Source organism: Megascapheus bottae, chromosome 6 (genome assembly GCF_031878675.1).
Source record: "Megascapheus bottae isolate mThoBot1 chromosome 6, mThoBot2.hap1, whole genome shotgun sequence".
NCBI lineage: Eukaryota > Metazoa > Chordata > Mammalia > Rodentia > Geomyidae > Megascapheus > Megascapheus bottae.
In genome coordinates this window covers 67,556,306-67,570,023 of record NC_143514.1, presented here as the reverse complement: position 1 = coordinate 67,570,023, position 13,718 = coordinate 67,556,306, and the positions used below count along the sequence as shown (strand labels likewise).

The window sequence follows — 13,718 nt, the reverse complement described above, 5'->3', positions numbered from 1 at the left end:
AGCTACCCAAGAAGCTGAGATCTGAGGATCAAGGTTCAAAGCCAGCTGGGGCATGAAAGTCTACTAAAGTCCCTAAAGTCTGTGAGATTCTTATCTCTAATTAAGTATTAGTAAATGGAAAGTGGGGCTGTGGCTCAAGGGACAGGGTGGTAGCCTTGAGCTGAAGAGCTCAGGGACAACACCCAGGCCCAGAAGTTCAAGCCCCATGACTGACAACAACAAAAACAGCCAAAAGTGGTGGTGCCGTGGCTCAAGTGGTAGAACTCTAGCCTTGGGAAAGCCCAAGGATAGTGCTCAAGCCCTAAGTTCAAGCCCCAAGACTGGCCAAAAAAAAAAGTTTGTATTCAGATCGTTCTAGCTGGGTACAGTGGTTCACACCTATAATCCTAGCTACTCAGGAGGCTTTAGTACAAAGCCAGCCTGGGCACTGAAGAACATGAGACTCCAATTAATCACTAGAAAACAGAGCTCATGAACATCATCCAGGCCCAAGGACCGACAAAAAAAAAAAAAAAAAAAAAAAAAAAGAATTGCAAGGATTTCTTGTCTAGGCTACCTTTGAACCATGACCCTCAGATCTTGTCTCCTGAGTAGCAGGATTACAAGCATAAATAACCGGCACCTAACTTGGCAGAACAGTCTTAAAATTAATGTGAGATGCAGTTACTGGCTCATTTCATTGGTAGCAACTTATAGGAGGTCAAAACTATGGATGGGTGAAAAGGAAGGCAGAGGGGCTGGGAGTTTGGCCTAGTGGTAAAGTGCTTGCCTAGGATGCACAAAGACCCAGGTTCGATTCCTCGGTAGCAGATATATAGAAAAAAGCCAGAAGTGGTGCTAAGGTTCAAGTGGTAGAGCTCTAGCCTTGAGAAAGTCCAAGGACAGTGCTCAGGCCCTGAGCTCAAGCCCAGGACTGGTAAAAAAGAAAGAGAGAAAGAGAGAAAGAAAAGAGAAAAGGAAGGCAGAACCCATGATGAGAAAGAAGCTGTGTCCTTTCTGGAGGGGAGAAGAGCTTATGACTAAGGAGTCCCACATGCTTTTAGGCCATAAATGCATTCTTTGCTTTTCCCATGTCTTGGTTTATGTTTTCTATTTTGTGGACTGTATATTTGACTGAAGAAATTACCATATTTTGAGCCAGGTACTGGAGGCTCATGCTTATAATCCTAGCTACTCAGGAAGCTATAATCTAAAAGTTGCAGTTCAAAGTCAGCCCAGGCAGGGGGGGGAAAGGCAGAAATTGAACTGGTGCTCAAGTGGTAGGAGTACCAGCCTTCAATGCAAAGTGAAAAGGTGGGTCAGGAGTGTGGTCTAGTGGTAGAGTGCTTGCCTAGCAAGCACAAAGACCTGGGTTTGGTTCCTCAGTACCACATATACAGAAAAAGCCAGAAGTGGTGCTGGGTGGCTCAAGTGGCAGAGCACTAGCCTTGAGCAAAAAGTGTGCAAGGACACTGCCCAGGCTCTGAGTTCAAGCCCCAGGACTAGCTAAATAAAAAAAGGGGGGTGGGGACTGGGCATTTGACCTAGTGGTAGAGTGCTTGCCTAGCATGCACAAAGATCAAGGTTCCATACTTTGGTACTACATGCATAGAAAAAGCTGGAAGTGGTGCTGTGACTCAAGTGGTAGAGTGTTAGCCTTGAAGAAAGCCCAAGGACAGTGCTCAGGCCCTGAGCACTGGCAAAAAAAAAAAAAAAGAAAGAAAAGAAAAGAAACGTGAAAAGGCTAAGGGAGGGCCAGGAGTTTGGCCTAGTGGTAAAGTGCTTGCCTAGCATGCACAAAGACCCGGGTTCAATTCCTCGGTACCACATACATAGAAAAAGAGCAGGAAGTGGTGCTGAGGCTCAAGTGGTAGAGCTCTAGCCTTGAGAAAGTCCAAGGACAGTGCTCAAGCTCTGAGCTCAAGCCCAGGACTGGCAAAAAAAAAAAAGTTTAAGGGACAGTTCCCAGGCCCTGGATCCAAGTCCTAGTAGCAGAAGAAAAAACATTTGTTTTACATTTCTACCAGTGAATCGTCCCTATATATTACAGTGCCTAATATAGCACGAGTTCATTACATGTTGTTAGGCAACTAATGAATCCAGAAGGAAAAACATCCGCCCGTGAATTTTGAGGAAAAGCTATTTTGAAGGAAACTTTTAAATTTTATTTTCTGGAAATAGTGTTTCACTATATTACTCTGCTTGGTCTGGTCTTGAACACCTGGGCTCAAACAATTCTATTTTGGTAGGCAAGTACTACATTATTTTGAGAGCCATGTCTCAGAACAGATGATCCTATGTGGAAAGAAAATATTAAACTATAACCATGCATTCTACCATTAAGCCACATAATTTCTAAATGTAACACTAGATGGTGCCTGGAGCCAGTGGCTCACATCTGTAATCCTAGCTGCTCAGGAGGCTGAGATCTGAGGGTCACGGTTCAAAGCCAGCCCACAAATCGTGAGACTCTTATCTCCAATTAACCACCAGAAAACTGGAAGCAGTGCTGTGGCTCCAGGGGTAGGGTAGTGTGGTAGCCTTGAGATGAAGAACTCAAGGGCAATGCCCAGGCCCAGAGTTCAAGGCCCAACCCATCAAAAAAAAAAAAAACCCAAAAAACAAAAAAACTAGATGGTAAGAACCAAAGAGGGAAGTCAACTCAAAGCATGCTTATACACTAATGAGCACATACACAATACATTAAATGCATAATTAAAAAGAAATCCAACTTTACATACCTTAATGGCTGTTCTCCTGGTTCTTGCATCTTAGCCTTTTTTACCTGCAAACATAAATATATAAAGGAACCAATGCAATTACCTGTCTTTAAAATAGAGTTACTCAGATGCACTTGCCTTCCGTAGATGTGGGAGGCTGAGTCCAGGAACCCTCACCCATAACAAAGTCTGCAGATGTTTATATAAAATGATATCATAGTTGGAGATAGGTTTATATATCTTTCTATACTCTTGAAATCATCTCTAGCAATGTAAATGCTATGGAATTTATTACACTGCATTGTGCAGGGACTATGAGAGATAGAAAAGGTTTATACTTGTTCAATAGTGATGCAATGCAAATCTTTTGCCCAATATCTTTGGCCTACAAATAAATCTGTAGATACAGACCACAGATTCAGAAAACAGACTAAAACATACTAACAAATATAAGGCTGTTTCTTTTCCTTTCTTCTTTCATCCTTCCTTTTATTTCCCCTCTCTCTTGTCCTCTCCTTTCCTCCCTGCCTCCTTCCCTTGCTTTCTCCCTCTCTCCCTTCCTTTCCTTGAAGTCTATTTTTTTTTTTTTTTTTTTTTTTTGCCAATCCTGGGCTTGAGCTCAGGGCCTGAGCACTGTCCTTGGACTTTCTCAAGACTAGAGCTCTACCACTTGAGCATCAACACCACTTCCGGCTTTTTTCTATGTATGTGGTATCGAGGAATCAAACCTGGGTCTTCGTGCATCCTAGGCAAGCACTCTACCACTATGCCAAACTCCCAGCCCTAGCACTCTAATTTTTGATCCATAGCTCTACTTCCAGCTTTCTGGTAGTTACCTAGAGATAAGAGTTTCAGGGCCAGGGGGTGGGAGTTTGGTCTAGTGGTAGAGCACTTGCCTAACATACACGAACACTAGGGTTCGATTCCTCCATACAACATACAGAGAAAAGCCAGAAGTGGTGGCTCAAGTAGTAGAGCTCTAGCCTTGAGAAAGCCCAAGAACAGTGCTCAGACCCTGATTCAAGCCCCAAGAGAGTTTCAGGGGCCGAGAATGTGGCCCAGTAATAGAGTGTTAACGTAGCACACATGTACCCCTAGGTTTGATTCCTTGATATCACATACATAGAAAAGGTTGAATGATGCTGTGTCTTATTTCACCTATGAAAATCTCCAGTTTAACTATCTGCATGTAGATGGCATAATTTCCTCCTTTTCAGAAATTGGGTGTGAGTGGAGATTGATAAATAATTTTTTTTTTTTTTTGCCAGTCCTGGGCTTGAGCTCAGGGCTTGAGCACTGTCCTTGGACTTTCTCAAGGCTAGAGCTCTACCACTTGAGCCACAGCACCACTTCTGGCTTTTTTCTATGTATGTGGTACCATGGAATCGAACCCGGGTCTTCGTGCATGCTAGGCAAGCACTTTAACCACTAGGCCAAACTCCAGGCCCCTGATAAATAAATTTTAAGTCCATGATATATAAAAGCAGATGCATATACAGTGAAATATGGGTATACTCATATAATTTCTACTCACTGAAAATCTGATAACAAATCAAGAACTCTCATCTACTTTTTCATTTTGATTCTGATTGTTCATACATCCCAGAACACTTTATTAAGACTTTATTACCACCAAGCACTGTTGGCTCATGCTTATAAACCTAGCTACTCAATAAGCTAAGATCAGACGATAAAGAGGCGCAGCCAGTCTGGGGCAGGTAATTTATGAGACTCTTATGTCCAATTAACCACCAAAAAAGCTGGAAGTAGAGCACTAGCCTTGAGCAAAAAAAAACTTAGGCATGGAGCGGGGAGTTTGGCCTACTGTTAGAGTGCTTGCCTGGCATGCACAAAAACCCAGGTTCACATTCCCTGGTACCACATACATACAAAAAAGCTGGAAGTGGTATTGTGGCTCAAGTGGTAGAGCTCCAGGCTCGAGAAAGCCCAAGGACAGTGCTCAGGCCCTGAGTTCTAGCCTTAGGTATGGAAAAATAAAAAACAACAATAAAAAAACTCAGGGACATCATACAGGCCCTGAGTTCAAGCACTCGGACTGCGCGCAGCGCGCGCACGCGCGCGCGCACACACACACACACACACACACACACACACACACACACACACACACACACACACACACACACACACACACACACACACGACTATTACTTATGCAGCTGAAGAGACACTGGACCTGGTGTATAAGTGGTTTTTTGGGGGTTTTTTTGTTTGTTTTTTTTTTTATAATTCCAGCCACTTGGGAGACTGAGGCAAGAGAAACAAAAATTTCAGAGTAGCCTGGCAAAATTATTGACAGCAAGTCTCACAAATAAAAATAGGAGAAGAGGGATCAAGGCTAAAGTGCCTGTTTAGCAAGCTTGAGGCCTAAGTTCAAATCTCAGTACTTAAAAAAAAAAAAAAAACAGGCCAGGAGTTTGGCCTAGTGGTTAAAGTGCTTGCCTAGCATGCACGAAGACCCGGGTTCGATTCCTTGGTACCACATACATAGACAAAAGCCGGAAATGGTGCTGAGGCTCAAGTGGTAGAGCTCTAGCCTTGAGAAAGTCCGAGGACAGGGCTCAGGCCCTGAGCTCAAGCCCAGGACTGGCAAAAAAAAAAAAAAACAGGGGACCCGGGCATGGTGGTTCACGCCTGTACTGGTGCTGAGGCTCAAGTGGTAGAACTCCCAAGGACAGTGTTCAGGCCCAGAGCCTAAGCCCAAGACTAACAAAAAAAGAATGTAAGACTTATCTCCAATTAATCACTAAAAAATGACAAGTGGGGCTGTGGCTCCAGGGATTAGGGCAGTAGCCTTGAGCTGAAGAGCTCAGGGAAAATGTCAGACCCAGAGTTCAAGCCCCAGGACCCACAAGAAAAAAAGAAAAATAAATAAATAAATAAATAAATAAAAGGTCTGGGTGCAGTGGCTCACACCCATAATCCTAGCCACTTAGGAGGCTGAGATCTGAGAATCAAGATTCAAAGCCAGCCCAGGCACCAAAGGACCCTAGACTCTTAATCTCCAATTAACCTCTAGAAAATGGGAAGTAGGGCTTGGCTCGAGGGTAGAGTGGTAGCTTGGAGCTGAAGAAAACAGGGACAAAGCCCAGGCCCAGGGGTAAGGTGGTAGCCTTGAGCTGAAGAGCTCAGGGACAGCACACAGGCCAAGTTCAAGCTTCATGATCTACAACGCGCCCCCCCCCCCAAAAAAAAGGGCCAGGAGTTTGGCCTAGTGCTAAGAGTGCTTGCCTGGCATGTATGAAGACCCAGGTTCGATTCCTCGGTACCACATACATAGAAAAAGCCAGAAGTGGTGCTGTGGCTGAAGTGGTAGAGCTCTAGCCTTGAGAAAACCCAAGGACAGTGCTCAGGCCCTGAGCTCAAGCCCCAGGACTGGCAAAAAAAAAAAACAAAAAAATTAGAATTAAGTCATTTGTTCTCTATCATTAACTTGGGATAGGCCATTCATTCCATTCATATTTTGTATCTCTACTATACACTGTGAAAAGCTGTTTTTTCCTCAAAATGAGGAGTTTTCTCCCTATTCTACCTATTTTGTACAGTTAGTAAATGGTCTGTTTGACATCCACACTTACAACATCAAACTGAAGGGTAAAGCTGTTGTATATTCTATGGCCCAAAACTTACAGTCTGAAACTTTCTTTACATAACTTTTTTTTTTTTTTGCCAGTCTTGATGCTTGAACTCAGGGCCTGAGCACTGTTCTTGGGCTTTCTTCAAGGCTAGTGCTCTGACACGTGAGCTACAGCACCACTTCCTTTTTTTTTTTTTTCTTTCTTTCCTTCCTTCCTTCCCTCCATTCCCCCCCCTCTCTGTTTCTCTCTCTCACTTTCTTTCTATATGGTACCGAGGAATGGAACCCGGTTCTTCATGCATGCTAGGCAAACGCTCTACTTCTAGGCCAAACTCCCGGGCCCTACATAGCTCTTATATAACAAGCCCTGACTTCCTCTGCCTTAAATCAATACTATTACTTTTCTTTTTTTTCCTTCCTTCCTTTCTCCCTTTCTCCCTTCCTTCCTTTCTCCCTTCCTTTCTTTCTTTCTTTCTTTCTTTTTCTGAGTCATGGGGCTTGAACTCAGCCTGGGCTCTGTCCCTTGAGCTCTTCAGCTCAAGGCTATTGATCTATCCTTGAGCCAAGCCCCATTTCCTGTTTTCTAGAGGTTAACTGGAAATCAGATTCTCAGGCCCTTTTGTGCCAGGGCTGGCTTGATCCTCAGATCTCAGCCTCCTGAGTAGCTAGGATTCCAGGTGTGAGTCACTATGCCCAGCTCAATACTATTACTTTTTAAAACTAAAAGCAATTCAAAAACCTTAGATGAGGAGTTTGGCCTAGTGGTTAAAGTGCTTGCTTAGCATGTGTGAAGACCCGGGTTCGATTCCTTGGTACCACATACATAGAAAAAAGCTGGAAGTGGTGCTGAGGCTCAAGTGGTACTGAGGCTCAAGTGGTAGAGCTCTAGCCTTGAGAAAGTCCAAGGACAGTGCTCAGGCCCTGAGCTCAAGCCCAGGACTGGCAAAAAAAAAAACCTTAGATGAAAATAAAATTTCTAGTAGAAATAGTTATATACTGTCTATATAATAAACAAATGTCCTATTTTATTTTCTAAAAGCTGTAATTAGCCACTAATGTTTTAAAGTATTTCCAAACTTCTATAGTTACTTTGTAATGCAGAATTTTTCAAACAGACTCCTTAGCATTGTTAGTCAAATAGGTGTTTAAGAACATGCAACATGCACCTGTAATGTAATCCCAATACTGAGAAGCCTGAAGCAAGAGAATTGAGAGTTCAAGGCCAGTCAGCTACACAAAGAATTCTCTGTCACAAAACAACATAAAAAACACTGTCATTATAGAGGGAAACTATTAAAAGAATATTATCCTTTTTAATTTAGAATCTCTAAATCTTATTGTATAATAGCTGTCTTCAAGTTAGATTTTCTACAATCAATTTTAAATTGTTAAAGAAAATACTTACCGGTTGCTCTGGTAAATCCTGCTCTTCTTCCATGAGGACTAATATTTCTTTATTACACTTATTCAATGGAATTACAAATCTCTTTCCACCGTCTTCACAGTCTGTTTTTTTTTTAAAAAAAGAAGAGGATTCAAAGCTTTATATACTGTTAAAAGTGTTATCATTGAGGCCATCAGAGAATAATTTTTTAATATTTTGCTACTCCCAGCTTTCTACGTTAGTTCCAATCTCAAAATCTCTCACTAGCACGTGGCTTTTCAAAACTGACATGCTATACCAAGTCAAAAGAGTTGTATGCAACGACTTTTCTAATAGCTTTCAAGAGCCAGCACGTGGAACCACTTCTGTTGGTTACTATGGGGCCCAATGCATTCAACATTTTACAACAACAGCCATGTGCAGATAATAAAACAATTTTTTTAAGGATTAGAGTTACATTTAAAATGATACAGACTGGCCTAGCAAGTCAGTAAGTGGTGATAGCATCTAACCTGTTTTAATGTAGAACATTTACATAACTGTCAACACTGACACATTGAATCACTTTAAAAGGGACAAACTGGCATATGTGTCAGTTAAATACATATGTAGTCTGTCTACATAGAATCAACTTAAAGGAAAACAGAATTCTCGCCCTTAACAATACAGTACAGTAAAACTTTAAATGTTATAATCAGGGTGGGTGGTGGGTGGGGGGAGGGTGATGGGTACCAAGACATGTGAAAGGGTATCAATGTATGTGAATTAATGCACCTTATATCTGGCAAATACCATGTAACCCTTTTATTAATTACAATAAAAATTATTTAAAAATGTTATAATCAAAGAAAAATAATCATGTAAACTAGAACCCAATTAATTCTGAAATGAGCTTCACTAAACGTAATAAAAGTCATCTTTTTCTAGGGAGTAGGGATGGGGGGGTACTAGTCATGGAGCGTTAACTCAGGGCCTAGGTGCTATCTTGGAGCTTTCTTGCTTGGAGATAAGTCTTACAAAGCCAGGTGCCAGTGGCTCATGCCTGTAATCCTGTCTACTCAAGAGACTGAGATCTGAGAATGATGGTTCAAAGCCAGCCTGGGCAGGAAAATCTGTAAGACTCTTATCTCCAATTAACCAAAGTAGCACTGTGCCACAAAAGAACTTAGGGACAGTGCCCAGGTCCTGAGTGCAAACCCTTCACACACACACACACACACACACACACACACACACACACACACACACACACACACACACACACACACACACACACACACACACACACACACACACACACACACACACACACACACACACACACACACACACACACACACACACACACACACACACACACACACACACTCTTTTGGACTTTCCTATTCAGGTTGGCTTTGAACTGGGATCCTCAGACCTCAGCCTCCTGAGTAGCTAGGATTACAAGAATGAGCCACTAGCACCCAGCTTTGCCTAGTCTTTTTTTTTTTTTTTGGGGGGGGGGGTAGGTCATGGAGCTTGAACTTGGCCTGGGCCTGTCTCAGCTCAAGGCTATTGCCCTACCCTTGAACCAAGCCCCACTTCCCATTTTCTACAGGTTAATTGGAGATAAGAGTCTCAGGTTCTTTTGTGTTGGGCTGGCTTTGAACTTGATCCTCAGATCTCAGCCTCCTGAGTAGCTAGGATTACAGGCCCGAGCCACTGTGCCTGGCTTGCCTAGTCATTTTTAAAGCAAATCTTTACCTTTCCAAGTCCTAATCTTTCTGTTGCAACTGTTGAATGAAAAAAAGAGGAAAATATAGGATTCTGAGTGCCACACTTAATTAACAGAAAAATCTTTCTATGTCTTGCTGACAGAGACAGAATTTTTTGTATGTTCTTGTACAAGGCTTGTAATCAGGGCCTGGCTACTTCTCTTATATTTTTTGCTGAAAACTGGCACGTAATCATTTGAGCTACAGCTCCACTTCTGGCTTTTTGGTGGTTAGCTGGTAGTATCAATCTCACAAACTTTTCTGTCTGTGCTAGCTTCTAACTGTCATCTTCAGATCTCCAACCTGTAGAGCTTAAACTCAGGGCCTGGGCTCTGTCTCTGAGCAATTTTTCTCAAGGACTCTACCACTTTGAGGCCCAGCTCCACTTCTGGTTTTTGATAAGATAAGAGTGTCATGGGGACTTTTCTGCCCCAGCTGGCTTTGAACCCCAACCCTCAGATCTCAGTCTCCTGAGTAGCTAGTATTACAGGCATTAACCACCCTTTAAAGGAGGCTCATCCCTTAAACTTAATTTTGATTTTTCCCTTCTTCAGTGGGTCTAGTTACATTCTTAGAACTTTTGCTCTTACATTGCCCACTTTTCCTTGATTCTCTATCTCCTGGACTAAAGATTATGCGTTACTCAGTTTTAGTATGAGAGGAAAATGAGGAGAGAAAGAGGGGCTCATGTATTAATATTCTCTTAAAACTCTATGGATGAGCCAAGAGCGTAGCCTAGTGGTAGAGTGCTTGCCTAGTATGCAAGAAGCCCTGGGTTCAATTCCTCAGTACCACATATAAAGAAAAAGCCAGAACCAGTAATGGTGGCTTACATCTGTAATCCTAGCTACGCATGAGGATCAAAGTTCAAAGCCAGCGTAGGCACTAAAAGAACGTGATATTCTTATCTCCAATTAATCACTAGAAAATGGGACTTGGGGCTGTGGCTCAGGAGTAGGCGGTAGCCTTGAGCTAAAGAGCTCAGGGACAATGCCCAGACCCAGAGTTCAGGCCCCATGAGTGACCACCCTCCCACCCATTTACACCCCCACCCCAAAAAATGTCATATTCAAGGAAATGGATGGAACTAGAACAAATCATGTTAAGTGAGGTAAGCCAAGAGCAGAGAGACAAATGGGAAATGTTCTCCCTGATATACAGAAGTTAGGTCTAATGTAATGGGACATGACAAAATACACAAAATTCTAGATACTCATATACAGAGATTATGAGTATCTCTGTATGTTCATAAAAGAGGATAATCTTAGGAGAAAACCACAAAGGTATAATACTCAAATGCCTCTTCACATGTATATAAAATAATACACATAATGAAATAACCTCCAAAGAAATGGAATCAAAGGACTTTTTTCTTAAACTGGTTTTTACTTTGATGATTCTGTATTCTTTACCTTATATATGGTACATTCATGTGCACATCTGTGGGAAGTTGTGGGGGAGGGCAAAGAATCAGGAAAATGAATGAAAAAATGCACTCAAGATTGATTGAAGTGAACTATGCAACTCCTTGGTGGAGATAGGAGGGAGGGAATGGGACAGAAGGATGGAACAAATGATACTAGAAGAATGGAAATGTACTTATTACCTGACATATGTAAGGGTAACCCCGCCATATATCATCTCTAAAACAATAAGGTAAATGACAGAAAAAAAAATTTTTTAAAGGATGGAACAGCCTTGGTCTGGGTGACACATACGGAAACAAGTGTAAAGGACAGAAGCACTTGGTGCTCAGTACATCTGCATGCGGCTCATGTGCAGAGCCGCCAAAGCCACATTCTGTCTCCCACTATATGACGCACAGAAGCGCATGGAAGCTCTTTTCCCTGGGCTTGTTTTCCTAACTCAGATGAAGATAATCCATGTGACCATGAAACTGATTTGCAATTGTGAAAAGTGAAACGTTTCTGCTTTACCTGTTTGAATCTATATTCCTTAAGTTGAAATGTCTTTATTTTCATGGGATAATGGTACTGTCTAAATGTACATTATGAACACAGGTGATTTTGACTCACAAAAGAGCAAAATAAAAGTAAGTCATTAGAAAAGTATAATGCCTTCATTTACTATCTCATTTGTCGAATGTGTAACAAATTCTTATCTATACAAAAACTAGTAATATTTCAATTTTCCTCAGTTGAGAAACATGACTGCAAAAACTACAATCACTAGTTACTACATTCTGACAAGGGATTCAGTAAGGGTACCTTGGCCCCATGGGGAAAAGCTTATAAACCCATGTCTGGATATAAGGAAGATAGGAATAGAACTATACTTAATAAATATGCTATGTTTTGAATTTTTTAGTATTAGTCCTGGGATTTGAACTAAGGGCCTGAGTGAGGTCGCTGAGCTTTGTTGTTCATGGCTAGCACTCTACCATTTGAGCCACAGCTCCACTTGTCTTTTTGGTGGTTAATTGGAGTCTCAGACTTGGGCTGGGAATGCGTCTTAGAGGTACAGTGTTTGCCTAGCATATCTGAAGCCCTGAGTTCAATTCCTCAGTACAGCATAAAGGTAAAAACCCAGAAGGGGCACTGTGACTCAAGTGACAGAGTGCTAGCCTTGAGCAAAAGAACCTTAGGGACTGCACCCAGGCCCTGAGTTCAAATCACAGGACTGGCAAAAGAAGGTGGGGAGAGTCTCAGACTTTCCTGAGAGAGCTGGTTTTGAACTATGTTCCTCAGATCACAGCATCCACTGGGAATGCAGCTATTCTGTTTAACTTTACTTTAATGTCCAGGCGGACCTTGAACTACAATCCCCCGCAATATCTGCCACCCAAGTAAACTAGGATTATAAACATGAGCTTGCCCCAGCACTAAAATGTTTTTGTTGTTTCTTGTTTGTTTTCTACTCTCTTCTTTAGTGGTACTAGGAGTTGAACTCCAAGTACTTACTAAGCAGGCGTACTTACTAAGCAGGCATACTTACTAAGCAGGCATATTTACTAAGCAGGCACTCTACTCTTGAACAATGCCCCAGCCCTTTTTTGCTTTTGTTTTTCAAATAAGATCTTACATGTAGGCCCAGCCTAGATTTCAGTCCACTTGTGATGTTTCCAAATAGTCAGAATGACATGCACCCATGTCCAGTTATTTACTGAAATGGAGGTCTCTGTGCTTAAATAGCAATCCTTAATCCTTCCGTCTCAGCTTCCCCATTAGCTAGGATCATAGGCTTGAGCCAATGACACCAGGCTCCTACAACTTCTAATGTTAGTATTTTACACCAATTTTTATAATTAGGACATGCTATACAACATTTTCATACTCATTAACAATGAGATAAAAATGTGTAACATAGGGCTGGGAGTTTGGCCTAGTGGTAGAGTGCCTGCCTAGCACGCACAAAGACCCAGGTTCGATTCCTCAGTACCACATACATGGTGGGGGAGGGGGGGAAGAGAACCGGAAATAGTGCTGAAGCTCAAGTGACAGAGTTCTGGCATTGAGAAAGTCTAAGAAAAATACTCAGACCCTGAGCTCAAGCCCCGGACTGGCAAAAAAAAAAAGTTTACCATAGACATATGTTCCAGTACTTGATAAAACAAATACAAAAATTTTAGTATTCTCACTTCCATTTATTTATTCTAATTTAATTTGCAATTTATTTTTACTACCAGTAAAACCTGACAGTCTTCTATGAGATTGAGATTGAGCTTTAAAAAAATCAAATCAGGGCCGGGAATTTGGCCTACTGGTAGAGTGCTTGCCTAGCATGCACAAAGACCCGGGTTCAATTCCTCAGTACTACATAGAAAATAGCCAGAAGTGATGCTGAGACTCAAGTGGTAGAGCTCTAGTCTTGAGAAAGTCCAAGGACAGTGCTCAGGCCCTGAGCTCAAGCCCAGGACTAGCAAAATAAATAAATCAAATCATAACAACAGCTATGATACACAAGTGGAAAGTGGATCTTGATGTAATTAAGATGCAATCAAAACTAGGCCAAACAGCTGATGAAATTATAAACATATCCAGTTTGTATTTAAAAATCTTTAGAGCACTTGTGTAGTGAAGTCTACTCACCATTTTGTAATTTCATTTCTTACTATTGGTTTCTAAATATACTTGCATTTGGGGCTGGGAGTTTGGCCTAGAGGTAGAGTGTTTGCCTAGCATGCACAAAGACCCGGGTTCAATTCCTTGGTACCACAAACACAGGGTGGGGAAAAAAGCCGGAAGTGGTGCTGAGGCTCAAGTGGTAGAGCTCTAGCTTTGAGAAAGTCCAAGGATAGTGCTCAGGCCTTGAGCTCAAGCCCA

At 42.0% G+C, this 13,718-nt stretch overlaps 1 protein-coding gene across 2 annotated transcripts in view; it reads right to left on the bottom strand.

Moving 5' to 3' along the window:
• Positions 1-13,718, bottom strand: part of Eya3 (EYA transcriptional coactivator and phosphatase 3) — a 74,108-nt gene that overhangs the window by 47,661 nt on the left and 12,729 nt on the right. For both annotated transcript variants that reach the window (XM_090335468.1, XM_090335469.1), the window contains exons 2-3: positions 7,703-7,803; positions 2,721-2,764 (exon numbers count right to left, since the gene is read on the bottom strand). In XM_090335468.1, the coding sequence (XP_090191594.1) occupies positions 2,721-2,764; positions 7,703-7,735 (77 nt within the window). In that variant the 5' untranslated portion in view covers positions 7,736-7,803. The remainder of the gene's footprint in view (positions 1-2,720; positions 2,765-7,702; positions 7,804-13,718) is intronic.